We start from the raw sequence: 15,045 nt of genomic DNA on the forward strand, positions 1-15,045 counted from the left end.
CAAGGTATAGCGCACACAGCAACAGCGGTGCCGTCTAACACGCAGCTGCAGCAGTGAGAAAATGGTGGCGACGGGGAAAATGGCTTGGTCTTATAGGGCAAGGACATGTGACATACACTGCCAATGACACATGCCCTTGCTTGTGTGAAAAAAAGCACTTCGCTCCGTGTGTGCGCTGCTGAAAGGCTGACAGATTGCACCTCCCCACTGTAAATGCGGGAAAGAGAAAAAAAAATGGAGATCTTCATTGTTCCTGCAGAGATCCATCCCCTGCCCCTCCCCCCACCCCGCTGTACACTCAAACTGCGTATTAACATTAGTTTTCATCATTACTGAGAAAAAATCCAGTTATGATTTTGGTACACGAACAGTTATCGAACATAACCTCGAACAGCCGAATTTTTCTCAAATTGTTCGTGTTCGCCGAACGGCTCGAACACCGCCCAAAACAGCTCGAATTTGAGATTGGCGAACAGTTCGAGTAGAACAACGCTCATCTCTAGTTACTACAATCATTTATGTATTTTTTCTTCTCTAGAAAAACTCCAAAGGCAGCAACTCTTCCAATGAGGTTAGTACTAAAGACAGAAATATATCGTATATCCCTTTGCTGTTGAACAAATGTATAATAATTACAAATAACACCAATTATGTTACTGACCTCCACTTGAAACATTTTCGGGATAAGCCTTGCTGACAATTATGTAAATATATTCAATAACAGGAAGAGAAAAATATAAAAATATCTTTATCTAAGTGATATATTATGAAATGTTCTGCGTTATCAGCATTCAAGAAAAAGTATATGGAACTATATTCTAATGTTAGATACATTTATTATAGGCATAAACTTGAGAGTTAAGGGGGTTCTTTGAGAACAAAAAAAAATGTTCTTATCAATAAATTCCTAAATACATATAATTGGCAAATCACAATCGCTTTTTTTGTGGAAGTTATAAATATAGAAGTAAAATGGCCATCAACTTGTTACACTCACAAAAACCTGTTATAGAATGTTAGGATAGGTGCCTGCAGTAGGGAGCCAAAGATATCTATACCATGAATAGTTTTCAGAATGACAGGGTGGACAGCAGTGTGAGCAGCCTCTTTTCTTCAGCCCTCCTGGTATCTCCAGTATTAGATCAGATAGACAGGTTATACAATATTATAAGCAGCTTCTTTTTAGCCACTGCACCCCTGGCATTTCCAATATTCGATGAGATAAACAGGGTGGACAGCAGTTTGAGCAGTGTCTTTTTGCATTAGCATCCCGGGTAACTCCATTATTAGATCAGACAGACAGTGTGGGCAGCAGTGTGAGCAGCTTCTTCTTGCCTTTGCATCCCTGGTATCTTCAGTACTAGATCAGGCATAAAGGGTGGTTAGCAGTGTGAGCAGATTCCTTTTAGCCTCAGCACACCTGATATTTACAGTATTAGATTAGATAGTGAGCAGCCTCTGCTTACCTCAACACACTTCATATCTCCAGTATAAGATTAGAAAGGCATGGTGGACAGCAGTGTGAGCAGCCTCTTCTTACTTTAGCACTCCTGATATCTCAATTATAAGGTCAGATAGACAGGGTGGACAGCAGTGTGAGCAGCCTTATCTTACCTCAGCTTCCCTAGTATCTTCAGTACTAAATTAGAGAGATATGGTAGACAGCAGTGTACGCAGCATCATCTTACCTCAGCTCCCCCCAGTATGTCCAGTAATAGATCTGATAGATATGGTGGACAGCAGTATGAGCAGCCTCTTTTTACCTCAGCACATTTGGTATCTCCATATCTCCAGTATTTAAGATATTTAAAAATTTGGATAGATGGATGGTTGGATACATAGACAAGTTTTATTTTCATTTAAATCAACCAATGTTTTATTATTTTTCCATTGCAGAAAAAGTCAGGCAAATCATGAAAAGGTTTGTACACATTATATTTCTATCAGAAATACTTGCAATTACACAAACTCAAACCATTGAAGCCATGTCAGCATTAAAAAAAAAGGTCAAATATCATTATATATCAGGCTCCTACTGACAGTAATCACTGGAACACTCCACTGATTTGGCTTAGAAGTACACAGGATTTCTTTGACAAGAGAAGTTTAGGAGTTGCCTTGGTCAATCAATCACGGGCCACAACCAGCCCTCTGGCTGTTCTAGTTCGGCCCTTGGACCCAGACAGCCGAAGGGCTGAAACAGTGGCCACAGGCCGCACGGTAACCTCCCCTGCTCTCCGTCTATCTGTTGCCGCTGCTCGCTGTCACCGCTCTCTGTATCCTATGGATGAAGACAGCGGTGAATACATTGATGGAGGATGGCGCTGATGGCTCCATCTTCCACTAATCAACAGTCGTGATGACGGCATTTCATCATGTCAGCTGTGCCTGCGGTGAGTCAGAGCATCAGAGAGAGAAGAGGCAGAGCACGGGGTGAACGGGAGTAAGAGGCTACTTGGGGCATATGCTGTACATGGGAGGCTCTTATTGTACATGGGGGGCTATGTGGGGGTTCATACTGTATATAGGAGGCTATGTGGGGGCTCTTACGGAATATAGGGGGCTGTGTGCAGGCTCATTTGGTGTATAGGGGGACTGTGTGTGGGCTCATGCGGTATATAGGGGGATGTCAGTATACTTAATTCTGCTCAATTTAAAGTCATGCAATTAATATTAATATAAAATAATTATAATTAATATGTTAATATTGAGCAGAATTAATTTTAGCCTATTGTTTCAGCCCTCCACAACAGTCACGGACTCTCATGTGGCCCCTCTGGAATATTAATTGCCCACCACTGATATACAGTATTAGTCTTTGTACCAGTTTCCGCAAATTACATGCCTAAGGCTATGTGCCCACAATGCAGAAATGAAGCAGAAAATTTCTGCAGCATTTCTGCATCTCCCTGGCAAAAAAAACGCATGCAGATTGTGCATGCGTTTTTCCTGACAAATACATGCGGATTTGAAGCGTTATTCACATGCGTTTCTGTATGAGGATTGACAAGCGCTTTCCAGGCGATTTCAGCATCACTTGGAAAGTGCTTGACAACTAGGTCACACTATATAAATCCATGCAAACAGCATGGATTTATATAGTGTGACCGTAAGAATGTTTAAAAAAAAAAAAACATACTTACCTTCCGATGGCCCGGCGTGTGTTGCTGCGCTCCTTCCTGGCTGCCAGCTGATCGCGGGACACTGCACTGAAGGGCCTGCGGTCACCGCAGGTCCTTCAGTCCTGCCCGCAAGCACAGGGAAGGAGACCGGGGGCCGGAAGGTGAATATAATCCTTATTTTTTATTTTATTCTTTTTTTTACAGGTACAATGGTGCCCAGGTCTGGATGAGAGTCTCCTCTTCTCCAGAACTGGGTACAATCCGCACATTGAAACGCATATAATCCGTGAGTACAAATGTACTGACACGGATTATGTGCGTCTCAATGCAAGTCAACGGCGGCGATTACACCGCGCTTCCACAAAATTAATGGACATGCTGCGGCTTTTTGAGCGCAGCATAAACGCTGCGAAAAAATCCGCAGCATGGGCATAGAATTCGCGGAATCCCCTTGGGGACCATGGGGGGCAGATTACCTAGCGTTTAATAAGCGTTTACGCTGCGGAAATTCCGCAGCATATACGCTTGAAAAACGCTACGTGGGCACTTAGCCTAAGTCCGCTTGCTAGAATTGTGAAACCTAAAGATATAAAAATCACTTTAGTTAATTGTTTTCTTTTATGAAACATAAGTATGTTGTAAAATTTGTTTATTTATTATATTTTACTTCTAGTTAAACATTACAGCAAGTCTTCATTTAACTGTGAGTATTGCCTTTAACAATTTAGTTTTTTTATTTGATTATTGATTACTAGATTACTTATTTTGAGACTCCCATACAATTTTTTGGGGTGGAGAGTCAGCATGCTTGTTCAGATATCCAGATTACCTGATTCAGGACCACCTGATTTCACCACCTATGTATATCAGTGGGATTGGCTGATGGTCTAATGTGATATTGGGGAGATGATGTACAGATGATATAGGGGGAATGAAGGGTCAGGGTGTTTGAATTTTAACACCCAACCTTTTAGTTATTCAGGAGATAAGACAAAGCAGTTGGCAGCAGCTTTCTCCCTTTTCCCTTTGTGCATTCAGCCAAACCAAACATTCAAGTATATGGATCAGATGAGAGAGATAGGTGAATGATAAATTAGCTCACGAAGGGATATATGTGTGTACAGCCTATGGAATTTCTCTATAGCTATACATGGCAACATGGTATAGAGTTCCCAATAAACTTCTAAAGGGGTTGTCTGGGCATATAATATTAATAATCTATCCTTAGGATTCGTCATAAAGATCAGATCAGTGTTACACGACACCTGGCACCTCCACCAATCAGCTGTTGTTAGCATAGCTGGTAGCCAGATGAAAGCAATGAATTGAGCTGAAAAGCACGGCTCTATTGAAACTTTCCAGGTAGCTGGCACTGGAACTAATAACAGGTGATCCTAGGAACGCTGGGTGTTGTGCTACCAGCAAACTGATATTAATATTATATGCCTGAAATACTCCATAGGATGGAAAATTAAAGAAGACCTTTCATGAAATGTTTCTTGTTGAACTGGATACATGATGTAATGGTACAAGCAAAGTAGACTAGCACATTTTTTTTTCATTTTTTCATTTTGCCTCTGTTGCTGAGATATTAGCAATTGTTAAGTCTAAGTGGGTGTTATCGGGTAGTTTTTACTGGGGGTGTGTACTTCTTCTACATGTATGATGTTGCCCAATCATAAGCAAGCAGCAACACACTGGAGAAAGAACAACGCCCTCGACTCAACCGCCTTGTCCAGCTACTTCCCCATATCGCTGCTCCCATTTGCCTCCAAACTCCTTGAGCAACACATTGACTCTGAACTTTCCTCTCACTTCTCATCTAACTCTCTCTTCGACAACCGACAATCTGGCTTCCACCCCCACCATTCCACTGAAACTGCCCTTACCAAAATTACTAATGACTTACTTAAAGCCAAATCTAACAGACAATTCTCTATTATCCTCCTTCTTGACGTATCCTCTGTCTTCATCACAGTTGACCACTGCCTTCTACTACAGATCCTCTCTTCATTTGGTGTCAAAAACCTTGCCCTATCCTGGATCTCCTCATACCTTTCCAGCTGCACATTGAGCGTCTCCCTCTCCCACACTACCTCCTCATCCCACCCTCTCTCTGTTGGAGTCCCTCAAGGCTCTGTCCTAGGGCCCCTACTCTTCTCAATCTATACCCTTGGCCTGGGACAGCACATAAAGTCCCATGGCTTCCGGTACCATCTGTATGCTGATGACACCCAGATCTATCTCTCTGGTCCAGATGTCACCTTTCTGCTGTCCAGAATCCCAGCATGTCTATCAGCCATATTCTCCTTCTTCTCCTCTCGCTTCCTCAAGCTCAATGTGGAAGAAACTGAACTCATCGTCTTTCCTCCATCTCGCATACCTTCCCCACCTGATCTTTCTATCACAATAAATGACACCACGCTTTCCCCTGTACTGACAATCCACTGCCTTGGAGTAACCCTTGACTGCCCTATCCTTCAAACCACACATCCAAGCTCTCGCCACATCCTGTCGCCTCCAGCTCAAAAATATCTTCAGAATCCATCCTTTCTTCAACCCTCAATCTACTAAACTGCTTGTGCATGCCCTCATCATCTCCCGCCTTGACTACAGCAACATCTTCCTCTGTGGCCTACCTGCTAACACCTCTCCAGTCCATCCTTAACTCTTCTGCATGACTAATTTATCTCTCGCCTCGCTACTCCTTTGCTACCCCCTTTGCAAATCCCTTCATTAGCTCCCAAATGCCCAGCGTACCCAGTTCAAACTACTAACACTGACCTATAAAGGCATCCATAACCTTTCTCCTCCATACATCTCTGAACTGATCTCCCGATATATTCCCTTACGTAATCTCCGGTCCTCCCAAGACCTCCTTCTCTCCTCCACACTTATTTGTTCCTCACCCAATCACCTCCAAGACTTCTCCTAAATATCCCCATCCTCTGGAATTCTGTGCCTCAACACATCCGAATAGCCTACACATTTGGATCCTTCAGACGGAACCTGAAAACCTATATCTTCAAACAAGCTTGACAGAACCAGAATACCCATCTCTTCAAACAAGCTTACAGCCTGCCTTAACCTTGCTGCCAACTCAACAACACCAGAGCTACTGCAACTCCCCCAACCTACTGTCTCCTTCCCCAGCATCCTGCACAATGTAAGCCTGCAAGGGCAGCGTCCTCTTCCCTCTGTACCAGTCTATCAGTGTTAGTTCCTTTACTGTAAGTGATATCTGTATTTGGTATGTAACCCCTTCTCATGTACAGCACCATGGAATCAATGGCGCTATATAAATAAATAATAATAAAAATCCCAAGAGCTTAGAGCAGGCTTCTTAGTGTGTGAGATGTAATCACACTTGTGACATTAAGTCACTTCTCATGAACAAGCCGTGAGTCGGAGAAGTCAAGGAGTCCGAGGTCAAGAGCCAGGAGTGTATGTCATAAACAGAAGGGAGAGACAAAGGTGAAGTCAGATCACTGTCCGGGTCAGAATGGGTCCATTGGCATAATAGTTATCCGATAATATCTGACGAAAGGAAATGTATTATTAAATGAATGGAAATGTGTTATTACATGGCAGCCAGGGAAATGAATGGCTTTCTTTCTAACACAAGAACTGCTTGAGTCTTACAAAATGGGAGCTGAACTCACATGGTTTTCTCCATGAAACACCTCTTCAATTTGTCTGACAAGAATTCATAAGGAAATGAGATACTGAATGTAGTTATAAAGCAATGTATGAAAGTGCAGAAAATCACCCAGGACTATAATTTTCTTTTATGAATTTGGTGAATTCACCAATAGTTACAGTATTCTCTTCGGTTAAATAAGGTGAAATGAATGTTTCTTGTCTGTGACATTTATTATTCGGAAGTTACAGCGGTATTGCAGTTGCAACACGTTAACACCTATCTCCAGGATAAGTGGTATCCACTGAATTGGAGGGGGTCCAACTGCGGAAACCCACATGGAGTAGCGGTTACCCACTAGTTCAGAGAATTTTTATCACTTTTAATAGTTTAAGTGAAAGCTTTTACTTTATACCCAGTTTGATACAAATTTAATAATATTTTGTTTGCTTCTTTCTCCAGGGAAATATTCAACTGATGAATAAAGTTTTCATGTTGGAAGATAAATTGAAGATTGAAGATGTTAGATTTTTACTCCTTAATTGATATGGAGGTTATGATGTAATGTTATTTCTTTAAATGTGCATGTAAATTTAATAAAGCCCATTCAGCATGATACAAGATTTCTCCTTTTGTCATATGTGAATACTGCTTATAACTATATATTGGGTGAATTTTTAAATTCTGGGTCCTTTTAATCAATCAAGGCAAAAATATCTTCAACGGTCTAGGTTTTTCCAAAGTCCCCCTGACTAATAGGATATGATCATGACAATTAAAGGGGTCTTCCTATCCACAAGGATAACAAAGATGTCTGATACATGCAGGTTTCCACTGTTGCAGTTTTTATCTCTTTTGAGAATGAAGCTCCTAGCTTGCTAGTTTTTGAACATTTTGGGTGAATTCACACACGGTAGGTTTCTTTAACCCACCCACTTACAAAACAACCCAGAACTTTCTGAAACAAATTTGCCTTGTGTAGATGTATCCTTAAATTAAAACTGCCTTGGCAATCTGAACTTTAGTTGGCCAGACATGTCAGTCTACGCTTACATTCAGTTTAACTAAGGAAAACAATACGATATTTACTTAGTGGTGTCTTTAGTTATGAAATGAGTAACTTTCTGTGTTGATAAGACCTTTTTCTGAAACTCACATTTGGTAATGGCTGAACACCTGGTTGCATACATGACTTCAAAGTGAACAGTATGTACAGTACATCACATGAAGATAGGGCGAAAAGAGGTATGAACTAATTACAAATAAAGTTAAAAAAAACTTTAAACATACCTCAAATAATGAACTAGACATACAGTATAAAACCATGCAAAAAGTTATAATAAGATTCAAAAGTTGGAAAGTAAATAAAAAAACATGTCAAAGGCCAAGAGAATATATACAGTACATCAACAAATGCACCATAACAGCACCTAAATGTAATCAATAGGACAGTTACAGAATAAAATGGGAAATAGAAAACAGCTAGAATATGCCCTAGTTAAGCTAAGTAACACTATAATGCAGTTTAAAGATCAAAATGACACAGATTAAATATAATATATTCCATTAAATAGGTTGGGTACTACTTTATAAGTTCCTTTCATGAGAAAAAAATGTCTTTTATAAATATCTTGCATACATTAAATCCTTGGGTAACCTGAGCTGCTCCCCTGAACACATGATCTCTGCTTGAGAATCCTCTGACTTCCTGTGATGTCAAGTGAGATTAATCCTGATTTCCTGTCTTTGGAATCTGGCCTAACATGACATCATTATCATGTGACATTTGCTGTGTGGGTGGGCAGAGCTGTATACAGCAAAGCTCACTCACTGCTTCTATACATACGGCTGGAGACACAGCTCTCCCATGACCCTGCACATTTCTCCCTCCAGAGCTCTGCCCCTTATCTGTATGTTCACAGTACAGCAGAGTGTATATTTATATATATACAGTGCTGGCCAAAAGTATTGGCACCCCTGCAATTCTGTCAGATAATACTCAGTTTCTTCCTGAAAATGATTGCAATCACAAATTCTTTGCTATTATTCTCTTCATTTAATTTGTCTTCAATGAAAAAAACACAAAAAGAATTGTCCTAAAGCCAAATTGGATATAATTCCACACCAAACCTAAAAAAGGGAGTGGACAAAAGTATTGGCACCATTTGAAAAATCATGTGATGCTTCTCTAATTCATGTAATTAACAGCACCTGTAACTTACCTGTGGCACCTAACAGGTGTTGGCAATAACTAAATCACACTTGCAGCCAGTTAACATGGATTAAAGTTGACTCAATCTCTGTCCTGTGTCCTTGTGTGTACCACATTGAGCATGGAGAAAAGAAAGAAGACCAAAGAACTGTCTGAGGACTTGAGAAACCAAATTGTGAGGAAGCATGAGCAATCTCAAGGCTACAAGTCCATCTCCAAAGACCTGAATGTTCCTGTGTCTTCCGTGCGCAGTGTCATCAAGAAGTTTAAAGCCCATGGCACTGTGGCTAACCTCCCTAGATGTGGACGGAAAAGAAAAATTGACGAGAGATTTCAACGCAAGATTGTGCGGATGGTGGATAAAGAACCTCGACTAACATCCAAACAAGTTCAAGCTGCAGGCCGAGGGTACAACAGTGTCAACCCGTACTATCCATCAGCATCTGAATGAAAAGGGACTGTATGGTAGGATACCCAGGAAGACCCCACTTCTTACCCCGAGACATAAAAAAGCCAGACTGGGGTTTGCCAAAACTTACCTGAGAAAGCCTAAAACATTTTGGAAGAATGTTCTCTGGTCAGATGAGACAAAAGTAGAGCTTTTTGGGAAAAAGCATCAACATAGAGTGTACAGGAAACAAAAAGAGGCATTCAAAGAAAAGAACACGGTCCCTACAGTCAAACATGGTGGAGGTTCCCTGATGTTTTGGGGTTGCTTTGCTGCCTCTGGCACTGGACTGCTTGACCGTGTGCATGGCATTATGAAGTCTGAAGACTACCAACAAATTTTGCAGCATAATGTAGGGCCCACTGTGAGAAAGCTGGGTCTACCTCAGAGGTCATGGGTCTTCCAGCAGGACAATGACCCAAAACACACTTCCAAAAGCACTATAAAAAGGTTTGAGAGAAAGCACTGGAGACTTCTAAGGTGGCCAGCAATGAGTCCAGACCTGAATCCCATAGAACACCTGTGGAGAGATCTCAAAATGGCAGTTTGGAGAAGGCACCCTTCAAATATCAGGGACCTGGAGCAGTTTGCCAAAGAAGAATGGTCTACAATTCCAGCAGACCATTGTAAGAAACTCATTGATGGTTACCGGAAGCGGTTGTTCGCAGTTATTTTGGCTAAAGGTTGTGCAACCAAGTATTAAGCTGAGGGTGCCAATACTTTTGTCCGGCCCTTTTTTGGAGTTTTGTGTGAAATGATCAATGATTTGATTTTTGCTTCATTCTCTTTTGTGTTTTTTCCTTGCAAGCAAATTAAATGAAGAGAATAATACCAAAGAATTTGTGATTGCAATCATTTTCAGGAAGAAACTGAGTATTATCTGATAGAATTGCAGGGGTGCCAATACTTTTGGCCAGCACTGTATATATATATATATATATATATATATATATATATATACACCCTGTGCTATCACCTGTGTAATATATATATATAAATATATATATATATATATCTTGTAAGGTGGCTAACAGTCGCATAGTTGATGGGAGGTATGTATCACAGAGATGGCTGTCCTCTGTGATGTAACCCTGAGTGTTGCTCTAGTGCACATAAGCACTAAGAGGACTGATTGGTGTACCTGGGACCAGGTTATGGGTGGTTAGGAGGGTTGGGCGGGTCCAGCTACCCACATACTTCACCTCTGGGTGTGGTTAACAACCTATAAAATGGAGGCCGTTTGTTTGGCACATGTTCTGTGTTTGGAGGGAGAAGGCCTCCTGTGTGTTGTTGTATCCGGACTGAGCCAGTAAGCTAAATGCTATACAGCCTGTGTGCCCACAGGACTGTCTAACCAGAGACTCTTTACTTTGTTTTGCCTGCACAAAAGGCTGTTTGTTTTCCTTTTGCTTTTGCCGGGTTTATGAAGCAATAAACCAACATGGACATTTAAAGGAACATTCCTCCTGTTTGCCTCCCGACGCTCCCAAGTGAGCAGAAACCCCACAATATACAGTACAGACCAAAAGTGTGGACGCACCTTCTCATTTAAAGATTTTTCTGTATTTTCATGACTATGAAAATTGTACATTCACACTGAAGGCAACAAAACTATGAATTAACACATGTGGAATTATATACTTAACAAAAATGTGTGAAACAACTGAAAATATGTCTTATATTCTAGGTTCTTCAAAGTAGCCACCTTTTGCTTTGATGACTGTTTTGCATTCTCTTGATGAGCTTCAAGAGGTAGTCACCTGAAATGGTCTTCCAACAATCTTGAAGGAGTTCCCAGAGATGCTTAGCACTTGTTGGCCCTTTTGCCTTCACTCTGCGGTCCAGCTCACCCCAAACCATCTCGATTGGGTTCAGGTCTGGTGACTGTGGAGGCCAGGTCATCTGGCGTAGCACCCCATCACTCTCCTTCTTGGTCAAATAGCCCTTACACAGCCTGGAGGTGTGTTTGGGGTCATTGTCCTGTTGAAAAATAAATGATGGTCCAACTAAACGCAAACCAGATGGAATAGCATGCCACTGCAAGATGCTGTGGTAGCCATGCTGGTTCAGTATGCCTTCAATTTTGAATAAATTCCCAACAGTGTCGCCAGCAAAGCACCCCCACACCATCACACCTCCTCCTCCATGCTTCACGGTGGGAACCAGGCATGTAGAGTCCATCTGTTCACCTTTTCTGCGTCGCACAAAGACACGGTGGTTGGAACCAAAGATCTCAAATTTGGACTCATCAGACCAAAGCACAGATTTCCACTGGTCTAATGTCCATTCCTTGTGTTCTTTAGCCCAAACAAGTCTCTTCTGCTTGTTGCCTGTCCTTAGCAGTGGTTTCCTAGCAGCTATTTTACCATGAAGGCCTGCTGCACAAAGTCACCTCTTAACAGTTGTTGAAGAGGTGTGTCTGCTGCTAGAACTCTGTGTGGCATTGACCTGGTCTCTAATCTGAGCTGCTGTTAACCTGCGATTTCTGAGGCTGGTGACTCAGATAAACTTATCCTCAGAAGCAGAGGTGACTTTTGGTCTTCCTCTTCTGGGGCGGTCCTCATGTTAGCCAGTTTCTTTGTAGCACTTGATGGTCTTTGCAACTGCACTTGGGGACACTTTCAAAGTTTGCCCAATTTTTTGGACTGACTGACCTTCATTACTTAAAGTAATGATGGCCACTCGTTTTTCTTTACTTAGCTGCTTTTTTCTTTCCATAAAACAAATTCTAACAGTCTATTCAGTAGGACAATCAGCTGTGTATCCACCAGACTTCTGCACAGCACAACTGATCGTCCCAACCCCATTTATAAGGCAAGAAATCCCACTTATTAAACCTGACAGGGCACACCTGTGAAGTGAAAACCATTTCCGGTGACTACCTCTTGAAGCTTATCAAGAGAATGCCAAGAGTGTGCAAAGCAGTCATCAAAGCAAAAGGTGGCTACTTTGAAGAACCTAGAATATAAGACATATTTTCAGCTGTTTCACACTTTTTTTGTTAAGTATATAATTCCACATGTGGTAATTCATAGTTTTGATGCCTTCAGTGTGAATGTACAATTTTCAAAGTAATGAAAATACAGAAAAATCTTTAAATGAGAAGGTGTGTCCAAACTTTTGGTCTGTACTGTATATATACAGATATATACAGTGGGGAAAATAAGTATTTGATACACTGCCAATTTTGCAAATTTTCCCATCTACAAAGAATGGAGAGGTCTATAATTTTTATCGTAGGTACACATCAACTGTGAGAGACAGAAGCTAAAAATAAAAAACAGAAGATCACATTGTATGATTTCTAAATAATTAAATTTCATTTTATTGCATTAAAAAAGTATTTGGTTACCTACCAACCAGCAAGAATTCTGGCTCTCGCAGACCTGTTACTTTTTCTTTAAGAAGCGCTCCTACTCTGCACACATTACCTGTATTAATTGCACATGTTTGCACTCATTACCTGTCTGTCTATCTATCTATCTATCTATCTATCTATCTATCTATCTATCTATCTATCTATGGAGAGGACCTATAATCATACGTCCTCTCCATATAAAAACTGGCCATGTTCCCTCAGCGCCATTTTATGCATGTCACTGAAGGAGATAGACACTGCTGAGTGTGCTGTGTCCTGTGTAATGAGAGATATTAGCTAGATAGATGGGCGCTTCTGTGGAATTCAGATAGTGTAGATAAGTTCTGTGCTGTGTACCTGTTCAATTGACCTTGCAGCCTTTTTTTTTTTTCTGTGCAATTACTGAGATTCTCACAGAAAGAGCAGGGCCTATGGCTCACAACAGTGTTGTGCAGACCTTCAATCTATTTTTACATTTGCTAAGGTAATAAAACAATCAAGCAAGCCCTTGTAGGCCACTTTTTGTTTTTGTGGGTTGAAATTCAACTATCTGCAGAGCTTGTCAATGCAGAGCCTCTGAGTGTAGAGCACAAAAAATTTTTTTTTTCATTTGCTAATATGATAATGCAAGCTGTGTTAGCCCAGCTTGTCATTTTTTTGGTGGATGAACTTCTGCTTTATGCACAGTAAAACAAATATTTTTTTTTTGTTGCTAGCCACAGTCCACCAAAGATGTTTTTTGTGTTGCAGACGTGTTACACTCTGCTATAAGCCACCTAGTGCTTTTAGTGGCGGTGAAATTCACCTGTTTTCAGAGTAAAAAAATAGATATTTTCTGTTGCTAGCCACAGTCCACCAAAGATTTTTTTGTGTCGCAGACGTGTTACACTCTGCTATAAGCCACTTAGTGCTTTAGTGGCCGTGAAATTCAGCTGTATTCAGAGCTTGTGCAGAGTCCAAAAAATCTATTTTTTGCTGTTGCTAACGTTATACAGCAGCCTAGATCTGAGTTTGAAATAGTTTGACATGTTATACAGGCGTCATCCACAGTTAAAAAATATTTTTTTCGGTTCCTAACGTTATACGGCAGGGACATCTCAGTTTGAAATAGTTTTGAAAATATCTCCTATGTTATACAGGCCTCATCCACAGTAAAAAAAAAATACTTTGGTTCCTAACTACAGATGAGCGTTGTTCTACTCGAACTGTTCGCCAATCTCAAATTCGAGCTGTTTTGGGCGGTGTTCGAGCCGTTCGGCGAACACGAACGATTTGAGAAAAATTCGGCTGTTCGAGGTTATGTTCGATAACTGTTCGTGCACCAAAATCATAACTGGATTTTTTCTCAGTAATGATGAAAATTAATGTTAATACGCAGTTTGAGTGTACAGCGGGGTGGGGGGAGGGGCAGGGGATGGATCTCTGCAGGAATAATGAAGATCTCCATTTTTTTTTCTCTTTCCCGCATTTACAGTGGGGAGGTGCAATCTGTCAGCCTTTCAGCAGCGCACACACGGAGCGAAGTGCTTTTTTCACACAAGCAAGGGCATGTGTCATTGGCAGTGTATGTCACATGTCCTTGCCCTATAAGACCAAGCCATTTTCCCCGTCGGCACCATTTTCTCACTGCTGCAGCTGCGTGTTAGACGGCACCGCTGTTGCTGTGTGCGCTATACCTTGTTAATTTCAAGCCAATTTTCGCACAAATCTACAGATAGCTTGGGAGTAGGGAATAGTTGTGATTGCATTCCTTTTAAGGACTAGGTTACAGCATTTCCTACGACTTTTATCAGGCAGGTCTGTGCTCTTAAATAGATAGATTGTGGGAGTAAAGACTAATTATAATTGCAGTCCTTTTCAGGACTAGGTTACATCAGTTCCTATCAGTTTTTGCCAGGCAGGTCTGTGCCAGTGCTGTGCAAGTTTTTTTCACAGCATTTGGCTGAATCTAGCAAAGCTAATCCTTTTTGGCCTATTGCAGAGTGTGTTAGTCAGTGGAGTAGCCTATCTGTGTTGCAAGATATACCACCTGTGTATAGAATACCAATTTTTTTACTGCACCTAGTGAAGTAAAATCTTTTGGGCATAGCATCATTCTATTAGTCCATCTATACTGACCTCCATCAGGTTGCAAACTGAATATAATTTTTTTCTGCATCTAGCTCTGAAAAAATATTTGGGCTTCTAGCAGTGTGAGGAACTTTCTCTATTAGTCCATCTATAGTGACCTCCATCAGGTTGCAAACTGAATATATTTTTTTTCTG

The 15,045-nt window shown here is 41.1% G+C and overlaps 1 protein-coding gene across 16 annotated transcripts in view; it reads left to right on the forward strand.

Annotated features, from left to right (window-relative positions):
* LOC141165497 (uncharacterized) overlaps positions 1-7,383 on the forward strand; it is a 441,251-nt gene extending 433,868 nt beyond the window's left edge. For all 16 annotated transcript variants that reach the window (XM_073651128.1, XM_073651131.1, XM_073651132.1 and 13 more), the window contains 4 exons: positions 539-571; positions 1,897-1,921; positions 3,796-3,825; positions 7,225-7,383. In XM_073651128.1, the coding sequence (XP_073507229.1) occupies positions 539-571; positions 1,897-1,917 (54 nt within the window). In that variant the 3' untranslated portion in view covers positions 1,918-1,921; positions 3,796-3,825; positions 7,225-7,383. The remainder of the gene's footprint in view (positions 1-538; positions 572-1,896; positions 1,922-3,795; positions 3,826-7,224) is intronic.
* The last annotated feature ends 7,662 nt before the right edge of the window (positions 7,384-15,045 follow it).

This window comes from Phyllobates terribilis, unplaced genomic scaffold (genome assembly GCF_046119375.1).
Source record: "Phyllobates terribilis strain yellow unplaced genomic scaffold, ASM4611937v1 Scaffold_11__3_contigs__length_659146591, whole genome shotgun sequence".
NCBI lineage: Eukaryota > Metazoa > Chordata > Amphibia > Anura > Dendrobatidae > Phyllobates > Phyllobates terribilis.